Here is a 13,289-nt window from a genome sequence, read left to right as displayed (position 1 = left end):
TTATTATGAATTTTCAGCCTTTGCTGCCGACTCCACGAGGTTCTTGCCCGAGGTCAGACAGGCTGGTTGGCAGAGATGGTTTAACACCTGTTAGTGGCGCTTCATGTTTTTGCTTATCCAGGGCAGGAAGTGTACAACCTTGGTGAAGACTCCTGAAGTGATTGTCTTGATTTTCGAATAGGATACAATTCCATAAGCTCTGTTGTCACACACCAGGGGTCCCCCAGAATCACCCTGAGGGCAGAGAAAGGAGGAACTGAGCCTGGCTCTCTCTGGCTCTGTTCTCCTCCCTCCCCTGGCAATGCTAACTCTTAGATCAGGGCCAGGACAGGGTCCAGCCTCCTTCAGCTCCAGGGAGGCCCAACTTTTCCTTCTAGCCTAGGTTTTCCCTGCTGTCCCCAGGGAGACTCTGAGACAATGGATGCTGTACTGGGATGACAGAGGTTTCCTCACCCCAAACTCTTGCTACACCCACACAACAGACCAAAGCTGACATTTGGGGCTGTCCTTCCTCTGAGCTGAGGCTTGAGGGTTTGGCCTTTCTCACACACAGGCCCCTCCCAGGTCCCTCTTACCAATCATTTCTTCTGTTAAGTGTTTAAGACCCACCTTGAATGCAGCCTGTTTGTTCTTTGGGTCTCCAGCACAAATCTCTATGGTGTTGAAATAGTGATGGAAGAGTCGTTTGCATTCCTTGTCCTTCTGGATGATCAGTTCTGTCTCTCGTAGGCAGGAAGATGTTCTAGTGGCATTGATGGATGTCCTCCCCCAGCCAGCCACACGGCACACATCCCCTGGCTTCACCTGGGCATTGGGCTCAGGCAACCTGAGGGGGCTCACAGCTCTAGTCATGTTGGCCTTTCTAGCCAGCTGGTAGGAAAGAGGGAGGAGAGATCAGTTCAGCTATGATCCTGCTACTCTGAGACTCTTTGAAATTTAGGATGGAAGAGAGGGAAGAAGAACCAGCATCAGAAAAGGAGGCAGGTTCTAGCCTTGCACAAAGAAGAACCAATAAGGGTCAGTGAGGGGTAAGGAAAGTTTGTGGTTGGAAGATGGCCAGTCTCACCTTTAACAGCATGATATCACTGGAGAACACAGTATCCTTATAGTCTGGATGGGGAATGGCTTTTGCCACAGAGATGTTCTGCTGAGTCTCCTCGTTTGCCTTGACATTGTGGGCCCCCAGTTTGACTGTCATTTTCCTGTGGGGTGATCAGAGTGGAGAGGAGAGATGTGGAGTCAGAGAGGATGCTGTTGAGCTGTGGAAGGCATGGATGTCAGGGTGGGGCTCTTGTTGAGGGGACCTGAGGAAGCAGGAGAGCCTCAGTGTCAAACCTAATGCTCTAATTCCAAGGACATGGGACTCCTGGGGACTCCCTCTTGTATAAGGGCAATATGTCAGATTTCTGCATTGACTTTTATTGTAAACTTTCAACCTCACCCACTGCTTTAGTTTGCCCAGTGCAGTTGATCAACTCAAGTGTGCTGCTGGCTCTGACCTCTCTCCCTCTGACCTAAAAATTACCTCTTATCAGACTCCCATTATCATAGTCAGCCTTCTAATGAGCTCTCAGGGGATCATCCAACCTAGAGGATAGAAGCTCTCGTGCGGTGGTCTGAAAATGTGGGCTGACTGCTTCTCCTCACCTTCCTTTGCAGTGAGCAGCTGTCAGCACAAAGTAGTCTTGTACCAGGAAGCCTCCGCAGTAACTGGTTTTCCCATTTTCTTTTATAGACTCAATAAATGCCATGTAGGGGCGGGAGTAGCGCTTGGCCTCTTTGCCCCCGATTATCTTATCTGAAAATTTTAAAAAAAGTCTTGAATATGGGGTGTCTGAGGGAAGCAACTGGGTGAGCAGGGAGATCAATGAAGGCGGTGATTGGGGGTCAGATCTGCATAGCCCAGGCCTGCTGCAGACAGGGTTTCTTTCACATGGAATAATCTTTGCTGACTCATGGCTCAGTGCCATTCTGTGAGAAGTGGTGGGTAGCCCTGACTTCCAGCCCCTGCTGTTAAAATACATAAGCTCGGTCTTCATCATGTTAGTGAGTCATCATAACTCCTGTACTATTGACCAGTGTCATTTTCTCACATTTTACCTCTAAGCCCTAGGGGTGAATTTTATAACACTTTCCAATTTTGGTGCCTAACACATCTTGGGCGCTCAGTTTATACTTTTTCCTGTATCAGTGGTGGCGTGTAGTTAACTGAAGATCTGGCAAAGTCAGTGCTGGTGGGATCAGAGCCAGGGACATACTGGAGTAGTTACTGTGCTGTCCACGATGGGAGTAGATGGGGACCTGCAGAAGAAGTAAGAGTCCAACTAAAGCTAGACTGCAAAGCTAGTGCAGTGTGCAGTGCAGGATCTGTCAGCCTGGGCCTCTTTCTTCCTCAGGGCTGGGAATGGACTTAACCAATGATGCTAATATTATTGAGCTGGTGGCCTCACCCCATTGCAGGCTGGTCATTAAGTCTGCCTTGTCCCTTGGCTAACATCAATGTACAGTTTTGTGCTTAGAATTCTATGCCATATCTCTAAGAGTGATCCAGTGTCCAGGTAATGAAATACTACTACTACTACTACTACTACTACTACTACTACTACTAATAATAATAATAATAATAATAGCCTAGGACAATTTAGTGGCCGCTAACATTCTGAGAACACCTTTCATCCTCAGAACTTGTTGAGAATCTAGCCAATGTCAGGTTTCCAATTCTTGGTTTGCAGTGGGACCTGAGATTCAAAAAGCTCCTGGGTTTGCTGCCAGGACAGTTTCTGACCACTGCTGAGCAGAAAGTCAGCAATGAGTCATAGGATGGCATCTCTGCCACAGGGATGTTCACTCACCTGCTCCAGCTCCAAGAGGCAGAAGTAGGGTCAGGAGAATCAGGACTGGTGGCATCTTCCCAGGAAGGCTGCTCAGGAAGGAGGAGGGCAAAGTAGACACAGTCTGTAGAAAGGGAGGAAGGATGTGTGAGCTGAGGGGGTCTCACAGGCATTTTAAATCTATGCAGCTCTCCTTTCAATTGATGTCACATTACTTAAGGAAGTTTTCTGGTTTGGGTAAAAATGACACTTTTACCACACTGACCTCCTATGAACTAAGCTGGGTTAAATTTCAAGAATTTAGATGATTGAGGAGAGCTAAGACCCCAGGAAGTCCACAGTGACTGCACTGAGACACAAGTGTGTCCTTTTCTATGGCTTGCACATTTTTATGGCTTGCACATTTTTTTTTTGTATTCTGGTAATATCTCTTTGGGTTTCTTTTTTCTTTTTTTCCCTCTCCTTTGTTTTTCCAACAATAATACTGGCAATTACAAATACACTCACAAAGCTACACAGAACTGTGTGACAATTCATACTGTACTATACTTATATGCCTGGGTAGTATTGCAGTGTGTCATGTCTTTAATCTTTGGATGTATGATCATCCTGTGTAATAATCTGAATATTCTGGTGAATTAATCTGAACTCACTCTGACTCTTGAGAAGCTCACAGAGAAGGAGGTCACAGAGAAGTCTCAAAAGCAAATGTTTGCCTTGTATTCAACGGTGATGTGTTTTACTTTTATTCATTATTCATGTATTACTGCCATACATAGTTAAGAGTAATCACATATCACATATGACAGGCACACTTTATCTGTTTACTAGGTATTGTTATTTATTTGTGGGGCAAGAGCTTCAGGACTGGATTCAATGGTCAGTAAGATCAAAACAGCATTGGCTTCCCTGCTGATGGCTCCGGTGGTAATTAGTATAAGGTTGCATACCATTTCCTATAGACAAACAAGAACTGTGAATAGATGTGGAATGATTACTGAACTGGTACATCCAGGAGTGAGAGCGACAGGGCTGCAGCTCTTGAAGTGTCTGATCTTGACTGGAGGGAGCCGAGAGCCTGGGCTTAGAGCAGTAGATGGTGAGGGCTTGTGAGATCACAGTGGGAGTGTAGACAGGCTGTTCTTGCCCTGAGCACGTGTGTGTGTGTGTGTGTGTGTGTGTGTGTGTGTGTGTATGTGTGTGACTGTGTGTGTGTGACTGTGTGTGTATGTGTGTGAGTGAGTGTGTATGAGAGAGTATGTTTGAGTGTGTGTGTATGAGTATGTGTGAATGTGTATATGTATGTTTGTGTGTGTGTGTACATCTAGAAAACCACAGAGCTACCCATATCCTCTTTTCCCATCACTGCTTCATGGCTTTCAAATACTTTTGAAATTTCTCAATTCATATTTTTTGGGACTGAGCAAAAAGTTCTTATCTTCATTTAGAACTAAAGTTGAGAGAATATTTGGATTAAAATTAGCTGTCCAGTCCACTCTTATGTAAGCTTTTAGCTTTTCTGGGCCACCTTGAAGGGACAAACCTTTTGGGCTACATTACTCGCAGGAACTGTAAGGAGCATTTCTGTTTTCCCCTGAAAGGGACCTCGTATAGAAGACATGATGTCTGCACAGACAGATCAGCAACCAAACCCTTACACACAGAAGAATCCTAATCATATCGGTGACCACAGAGAAAAAATTTTAAAACCATGAAAGAGAGTTCATGTTTGTGATATCCAATGAGGAAATTGTACACATGTAAGTAATAAAATTTTTTCTGGTATTCTTCTATCATAAATATGTGAATCTGGGTGAATATTCAGCATGGATTTTGGGAAATAATGTCTCACCACCTGACTTGGTGGACACAGCTCTGACCTCAGTGGATTCCTAAGGCACTGCTGAGAGGTTTTGTTTCTAATCGTACTGTTACTAAAGCCTTACATCGTTTACCATTATCCCTCTTCCCCCTTCCATGTGTCTCTCATACCCTTCAGACTCATGGCCCCTAATTCTTTAATTATCATTTTCGCTCTCACACATGAGGGAATGAAATATAAATTCAACCTACAGAGTCAGTGTACTATTGCTTGAATGCAAACTTCTTCAGGTCAGACCATGTAGACTGCAGAACGGTTATGGCGCTTACCTTTGGAAAAGCCTGATTCTCCCTCTCAGCAGTTTATAATTGTGTTGCTCTTCATCTCGTGAGGGCCCCTGGCTACCTCCCCATCCACTTTGATGATCAACTGCTGTTGCCACTGTTCAGGTCTTGTTTGAGCAGGCATATTGTTGAGATTTCTTCTATGTAGTTTGCTTGCCAAAGCTAGAGGACATGTAGCTAAAGATGTTTAACCGTTGATTATGTGTCTGTGTTTGGATGTGTGCACATGGGTATAGGTGCCCTTGGAGACCAGGGGAGCAAAATCACAAGTGGTGATGAGCTATTCAGCACAGCTGCTCAGAATTGAACTTGAGTGCTTGGTGAGAGCAGTGTGTGCTGTTAAGACTTCTGAGCCATCTCTGCTGTTGGGTGTGCTCAAGTCTTGATACTAGTTGCTCATAAGTGTAGGTGCTGTGAAAATGGTGGGGAGAATACAGTGTGATTGCAAACTGTGGGCATTTGTCTCTGAAAGGACCAATAAAAAAAGACCTGGAAAGGTTGTTAAGGGGAATTTTTAGTTTAAACACTTCATTCCAGTTCTATGAATCCTTTTCTATTTATTTGAAAATTGGCAGGTGTCATATCTATGCTGATGATAAATGAATTTGATTGTATCAAAGTAGTGACAAGATTTCTGGAGGTCTTGGAATCTACTTTCAAATGCTTGTGTAAACTCTCCAAGCACATGACTGCTCAGAAAAGTGTATTCAGCTGGGTTGAAATGCAGTGACTTTATTTGCTTTAATGTGAGATTTCCAGAATGCCCCCTTCACTGCAACACTCACTGTTTGAACCTTGGTACCAACAGTTGGTTTTCTTTTTAAAGATAAAGTGATCAGTAGAATCCACAAAATATCCAATTGGTCAGACTGATTCAATTGTAGCATTCTGGAGGATACTTTGTTTCAAATTTTATTCATGGCATGATATCTAACTTGATAATGTTACTCTAGTATCCTTAGTTTAGTCAACTTACTTCTGAAATAGAATGATGTCCCCAGAGTCAATATTAATGCTTTAGGAATTTCTGGCACGGACGATCATTTAATCCTATGACACTTATGAAATTCAGTCCTGATGATTATTTATGTGGTGCTACCAAAATTTAATGCTCTTGCCCCTATTTTCCTTTATAAACCTAGTTTTTATTCTTTGACACCATCACACATGTATTCAGTGCATTTTGGAAATTCTTACCCATGATTGTCCCCTGTACTACCCGACCAATATCAAAAGAGACATTCTTCTCTGTGCATAAGTTTTTTATTTATTTTTTGATGTTTTGTGCACACAGCCTTCATTTAACATAAATGTAGTGTGATGATAGCATGATCCACTGTTTATGAGGCCCCATGTTTTTTTTTTTTTAAATGTTATTAGAGAGAGGGTTTCTCTGTGTAGTCCAGGCTGTACTGGAACATGCATTTTAGACCAGGGAGGGCTTGAACTCAGAGATCCAGCTGCCTCTGTGCCACAGTGCTAGGTTTAAAGAAAGGCATGTGTCACCACTCACAGATTTCTCTTTATTTGTCTTTCTTCCTTTTTCTTCTCTTCTCTTCTCTTTCTTAATTTCTTTCTTTCTTTCTTTCTTCCTGTTTTTTTGTCTTCCGAGATCACCTTTCTTCTATGATGGAATAGAAATCATGCTGTGATTAAAAATAATAATAGATAAGGAACTGTATTTATGTTTATTATGAAAATTGACAAGGAAACCGGAAGCCGGGCTCGAGAATGTCAACGTCTCGGCTGCTGATGCAGTGCAGAGTGACAAGATGGGGAAGATGGTGGGCTGTGTGTGAGGCACAGCTGGGTGTGAGAGCTCCTAATGAGCAAAGCAGGATGCTTACTTTAATTCCAATTGCCATTAAATACCTATTATCTACAAAAGCAGCATCATTGGCAAATCTCTGATTTCATTTACTGCATCTTTAGGAGCACAAGAAAATCTGATGGTGTCAGTTCAACTGTCTACAGGTGGAAGATAAAATATTGGCAGCTTCACGTGCCATAAGTCTGAATTCAGGCATGTGTGACAATAGCAAGGGCATCATAAATTCAATTTTCAGGACATTGGAACATGTTGTCATCTACACAATTCATGCTCAAGGTTCACACAATATAGTAACGTAAAACATCACAAAACAGGTCATGTTTTTAGTGAGCTTGTGATTTTATGTTGGGCTGTATTTATAGCCATTCTGTGCCATGCTAGGAAGAGAATAATACTTTCACTTTGTAGAACAATGAAACATGTCATCTACACAACTCATGCTCGAGAGCCGCACACTATAGTTACTCCTTCATCACAAAATACCTGTCTACAGCTAGAGTCAGCATTCAGAACTGAAGCTGTGAAGCTTCACATCAAATTCTTCACTTTCAGTAGGGAATATATTTTATGTTCTTATCTACCACCAGGAAAAAAATCTGTGAGAAAATTAGAACAAAAATGACAATAAATGTACCAGCAAGCTGGTCTGAGAAGGCCAGAAAAGAGACAGATCCAAAATTAATACACAGAATTGGTGCAATGCATAGTGAAATCCCCACACCATATTCCACATGCTAAGAAAAAAATTAGAAAACATTCATATAAACATGACAAAAGTCCACCAACACCAAAGCAGTGCCAAGGAATAAGAACCCTGCTAAAAATGTGGCAGTACCTCCCCTTAAAGTACACCAAGAGCCAGAGTGATGCGGCAGCCTGGCATCTGTGCACATAGACAGGAAGAGCAACGAAGTGAACAGGGGTCATGGATGTGAAGTGGCAAAGCAAAGGCCACTTAATTGTTAACGAGCAGGGAGGGAAATTATCTTCCATAAACAGGTTCAACAAACAGTGCTGGTGAAACTGAATATCCACCTGCAGAGCAAGGAAATAAGATTCTCAACTCTTACCTTTTACAAAAATTATTTCCAAACTGATTAAAGATCTTTGGTTATAATTAGAAACAAAAACTTTTAGAAGAAAATACAGAAAATTCTTCAAGGTATTGAGAGAAGCAAGGATGTTTAGAACAGAACCCTAAGGCTGAAGAACTAACTCGGCATCACCAGATGGGAGTACCTAAGGACAAAGATGCTGTGTAGCAAAAGAAGAAGCCATGGCTGACTCCAGACAGGAAGCCCAGGATCCAGTTGTTCTGTCCACAACCAGATGTCTGCTGTTCCAGTCTGCTGCTGAGGATTCCTAGGGGTCTGCTGCTGTCATCTGTGATGGAATCCTGAAGAAGTGGGGTCTCCAATCAAGGAAGGAAACCTCAGCAACAGGGCAGATGGAGCCAGAAAGCATGAGACAAGCAGGCAACAGCAAGCCTTCGTTTCTCCATGTCCTTTGTGTGGGCTGCCCCAAGAAGAGGTGGACCATAGTTAGGGTCTATTTTCCATGTCAACAAAATTAGTCAAGAGAGTCTCTCATAGGTATGATGGGATGCTTGGTTTTGGTTATTTCCAAATGGAGTCAAGGTAAGAACCACAATTAGTTATAACAGGCTGTTCTCCAAAATAAATTTAAAAAATTTAGAAATAAAATACCAGGAAAGTAAAACTGCTCATCAACAAATAGATAATTAAAGGAAATAGACATTTTAAACTAAGAGGAAAAGAATGATGGAAATAAATTTAATAACTGATTTTTAACTGTTCAATATTCACCCCTGAATTTAAGCACTACTATTGAGCTTTAGTAACACATAGTGTATGTTATTGTCACAAAATCAAACAAGTCGATCAACAGAATTCCATGGAAGTGTTGAGTTTTGAATGCACAGACCTACAGACAAGTAATTTTAGAGAATGGAAAAATATCTTCAACAAATGGTCCTGGTCTAACTGGATATTTACACGTAGAAGAATGCAAATAGATCCATATCTATTATCCTTCAAAAAACATGAGAGCAAGGGGACCAAAGACCTCAGCAGGAATTCACACACACTGAACCTGGTAGAAAATGAAGTAGGAGCAGTCTTGAGCGCATTGGCTCAGGAGACAAATTTCTGAACAGAGCACGGAGAGTGCAGGCTCTAAGACCAACAGTTTACAATTGGGACTTGATGAGAGTGATGAGCTCCTGTAAGGCAAAGGAAGCTGTCAGATAAAAATGGCAACCTGGGAAAAGATTTTCCTCAGCTTCATGAATGGCTTTAGCAGGCCTGTGTATGGCAATCCTTTGCACACAGGTTTTGACTTTAAACTAACCCCCTTTCTAGAAACTGTTGGATTTACTTCTTAAAGATCCCAAGGTCCATTTTTTAAAAATTTAGCCACTGACTAATTCCGAAGGGAAATGGGGTAGGAATAGATCTCAGAGAAATGAGAGGTTGGGGGTAGTGGGGGAAATGGAGGGAGGGTAGACTGTGTCAGGAAGTAATGTACAAGAGAAGAAGAAAAGCTATAATTCACCAGTGCTGCTGTGGGCAGGACTTGAATAGGTCACAGGGGTCACCATGAGCTGTCTTATTCTTCAGATGTAGTGGTGAGTTCATGATTTGAATGTCAAAGAAGGTAAACCTCTCTGCTAGGCTTTCTCCTGCTCAAGTTATGGTAGAGGGTTTGTGTGAGGTACATTGAAAACCACAGGGCTGGAGAGTTTCCAGCTTCCTCCCAATTCCACACACTGCATTCTGAACCCAAGAAATCCATGTGCATGGAACTTCTAGAATACACAGAATTAAAACATTTTTTTCAACATCTTTCTGTGCATTTCAGATACAGGTCCATGTGTGTCCATTGTCCTGTATAGACAAACAAGAGGATGAAGGTGAAGAAAGAGTCTACTGTGTACCCGATACAAAATTAGAGACCTACAACTTTTGGTTAATGATGTCAAGAGATACTTCTAACCTAGCACCCCTTGGATCTCTAAGTAAACAAACTGCCATATCCCCATGTGGCCAGCAGGAGAATCCTGAGGTTCCAGGCTGAGCCAGGGTTGTTGGGAGATTGCAGGTCATGACTCAGCCTGTCTGTCAATGGAACTCTTGGGTTGGGACAGGGATCATTAGCCTGGCTTAGGTAGGAAGGATGAGCATCAGGTGACAGGCAGCCCAATTCTGTCTAGAATGTGAGGTGGAGAAATCTCCACATTTTTGGAACTTATAGGTAGAGGAGTGTAAGGCTGGTATAAATCAGGTCTGGGTGAGTTAGGGATGGAGTAGAAAGTTCTGGTAGTTAAAGGAGGTCAGGTGGTTAATATTAGAAGGCCAGCTAGGGAGACAGAAATTGACTGAAATCTGTGCTGTGCTGAGAAATGAGAGCCAGGTTTGTCTGGGTCCATCAGTGGGATGTGTCCATACTGGAGACTACAGACAGTTGAGGTGGTGAGAGTCCCCTGCCCTGCTAGAGATGGGGACTGGGGACAGGAACCTGACTGGGTAGCATGACCTATAGCCTTTTGAATTCCCAAAGACAAATCTCCTTCCACCCAAATGCCTTGTTTCACTATCTTACATAGTTGAGCTGGATGAGGAGGCTCAGCAGTGTAGGAATTTCCTAGGCCCAGAAGACCCATGTCTGGAGGACTGAGTATGAACGGGTGACTGAGCACAGGGCCCCGCAGTACTGCTGCAACTCCTGACGACTGTGCTGTGAGAAAGCCGACCTTGCAGACTTGAACATTAAACATGGGCATGGCTGGAGGCCATGGCACACACCTTCAGTCCTAGCACTGGGGAAGCAGAGAGGGGCAGATCTCTGTGAGTTGAAGGCCAGGCAGGTTTCCATAGCAACTCCATGCAGCCAGAGGTATGCAGTGAGGGCCTGTCTCAAAAATGAAAACAGGGAAACAACTCCCTGCCACCACCATGTAAACGTGTGGGAACTGTGTAGCCTGAATTTCCAGTAGGAGGACAGGAGGAGGAGGAGGAAGAGGAAGCAAAGTCAGAAGTGCCCGGGGAGGTCTGCCTGGGCCATCGAGGTGCACATACAATGAAGGGGCTCAAACAGCAAAGCACTCAGTTATATGCACATTAGAGGTCATTTATTATGAATTTTCAGCCTTTGCTGCCCACTCCACGTGGTTCTTGCCCGAGGTCAGACAGGCTGGTTGGCACAGGTGCTTTAACACCTCTTAGAGAAGGTTCAGGTTTCTCTTTATCCAGGGCAGGAAATGGACAACCTTGGTGTAGACTCCTGCAGAGATTGTCCTGTTTTTTGCATAGGCTAGAACTCCATAAGCTCTGTTGTCACACACGAGGGGTCCCCCAGAGTCACCCTGAGGGCAGAGAAAGGAAGAACTGAGTCTGGCTCCCTCTGGCTCTGTTCTCCCTGCTCCTTTGGCAATGCTAACTCTTAGATCAGGGCCAGGACAGGTTCCTGCCTCCCTCAGTACTAAAGCTCCAGGGAGGCCCAGCTTTTGGATACTCTGAGATATGGGTGCTGCCCTGGAATGACAGAGGTTTCCCCAACTTACATATTTGCTGTACCCACCGAACAGACAAAAGCTACACTTTGGGGCTGTCTCCTCCCTGAGCTAAGATCTGAGGTTTTGACTATTCTTACACTTTGGCGTCTCCCAGGTTTTCCTCACCCTACATTGTCTGTTTTCTGCTTGAACTTCACCTTGCCCGTAGCCTGTATGTTCTTTGGATCTCCAGCACAAATCTCTGTGGTCTTGGAAAAGTGAAAGAAGCGGTCTTTGCATTCCTCGTCCTTCTGGATGATCAGTTGAATCTCTCTTAGGCAGGTAGATCCTTCAGTGACATTGATAGATGTTCTTCCCCAGCCAGCCACATGACACACACGACCTGGCCTCATCTGGGCATTGGGCCTGGGCAACTTGAGGGGTCTCACAGCTGCAGTCCTCTTGGCCTTACTCTCCAACTGATAAGAAAGATGGAGGAGAGACCAGCTCAGCTAAGACCTTGCTAGCCTGGGACTTGTTTAAAGTCAGGATGGAAGAGAGGGAAGAAGCAGGATCACAGCAGGAGGGAAGGGTTCACCCTATACCAAGGAAGTAGAGCCCAGGTTCAAGGTGAGAGGAGTGAGGGTGGGCCAAAGAATGTGGGAGGGATGGTGGAAATAGTCACCTTCAATAGCATGATGTCACTGGTGTGGTCTGTAGGATTATAAGCAGTGTGAGGGATGGCTCTTTCCACACGGATGATCTGCTGAGTCTCCTCCTTAGTGCTGATGTTGTGGGCCCCCAGTGTGACTGTCATTGAGCTGTGGAGAGAGCAGAGTGGAGAGGAGAGATGTGGAGTCAGAGAGGATGCTATTGATCTGTGGAAGGCATGGGAGGCAGGGTGAGGCTCTAGCTGAGGGGACTTGACACAGGAGGACCGTGTCAGACCTTAAGCTCTCTGCTTCTCAAGGACATGAGAATCCTGTGAGCTCACTGCTGCATCTAGGCATTATTCTGAAATTTGCATCCACTTTTAATGTGAACTTACAATCTCAACCTCTACTTTTGTTTGGCCAGTGCAGTCAATCAACTCAAGCATACTGCTATCTCTAAACTCTCACACTTTTATCTTAAATGTTCTTCTTGTCAGACACACTGCTCTCTGATTCTCAAGGACATGAGTTTCCTGGGGACTCCCTCATGCATCTAGGCAAATGTGCCAAATTTTACATTGTGATTCACAGTGAATTTTCCATCTCAACTACCGCTTTAATTTGACAGTATGCTGCTGGCTCTGACCTCTCACCTTCTACCTACATTTATCTCTCATCTGACTTTAATTTTCACAGTCCTTCCTTCAAGAGAGTTCAAACGGGAACATCCACAGTAGAAGACAGAAGCTACTTTGGGGTTCTCAGAAAATGTGGACCAGCTGCTTCTCCTCACCTTCCATTGCAATGAGCAGCTGTCAGCACAAAGTAGTCTCGAACCAGGAATCCTCCGCAGGTACTTCTATTCCCATTAACTCCCACAAATTTTACATGTGCCATGTAAGGGTAAGAGTGGGGATTGACCTCATGGCCCCCGATTACCTCCTCTGAAAGTTAAAAAGAAGGCTAGATTATTGGGTGTCTAGGGGAAGCAGATAGTGTTAGCAGGGGAGATCAAGAATGGGAATGATTGGGGGTCAGATCTGTGGTTCCCTAAGCCTGTTGCAGACAGGACTCCTTGCACAGGGAATAATAATCTTTGCTGTCTTTTAAACCTCAGAATCCTGCTCTGAGAAGAGATGGGTAGCACTTGTCTTCCAGCCCCTGCTTTACAAATACATGGAAGGATAACTGTATCTCCACCATGTTACAGACAAGAAGATCCCAGGCAGATCGCCATTGGTCTTTCTTTGATAGTGAGGCATCCTGACCCCTATAATATTGATTGGTGTCATTTT

The 13,289-nt window shown here is 44.0% G+C and overlaps 2 protein-coding genes across 3 annotated transcripts in view; both read right to left on the bottom strand.

Annotated features, from left to right (window-relative positions):
• Window positions 1-90: 90 nt before the first annotated feature.
• LOC308428031 (granzyme E-like) lies at window positions 91-2,907 on the bottom strand (the record flags this gene model as incomplete). The annotated part of the gene is made up of 5 exons (XM_080926319.1): window positions 91-234; window positions 610-870; window positions 1,067-1,202; window positions 1,648-1,798; window positions 2,853-2,907. 5 exons carry the CDS (start codon window positions 2,905-2,907, stop codon window positions 91-93), a joined length of 747 nt encoding a protein of 248 aa, XP_080782445.1.
• An 8,161-nt stretch (window positions 2,908-11,068) lies between these two features.
• The window catches only part of LOC308428248 (granzyme F-like), a gene marked incomplete at both ends in the record, with an annotated part of 30,947 nt that continues 28,726 nt past the window's right edge, over window positions 11,069-13,289 (bottom strand). Inside the window, 4 exons of one of the 2 annotated variants that reach the window (XM_080926661.1) lie at window positions 11,069-11,212; window positions 11,560-11,820; window positions 12,027-12,162; window positions 12,788-12,938. In XM_080926661.1, coding sequence (XP_080782787.1) covers window positions 11,069-11,212; window positions 11,560-11,820; window positions 12,027-12,162; window positions 12,788-12,938 — 692 coding nt within the window. The remainder of the gene's footprint in view (window positions 11,213-11,559; window positions 11,821-12,026; window positions 12,163-12,787; window positions 12,939-13,289) is intronic. The other variant, XM_080926660.1, reaches the window with a different exon arrangement.

Source organism: Micromys minutus (assembly GCF_963924665.1).
Source record: "Micromys minutus genome assembly, chromosome: 12".
Classification (NCBI taxonomy): Eukaryota; Metazoa; Chordata; class Mammalia; order Rodentia; family Muridae; genus Micromys; species Micromys minutus.
This window is presented reverse-complemented; position numbering and strand designations above follow the sequence as displayed.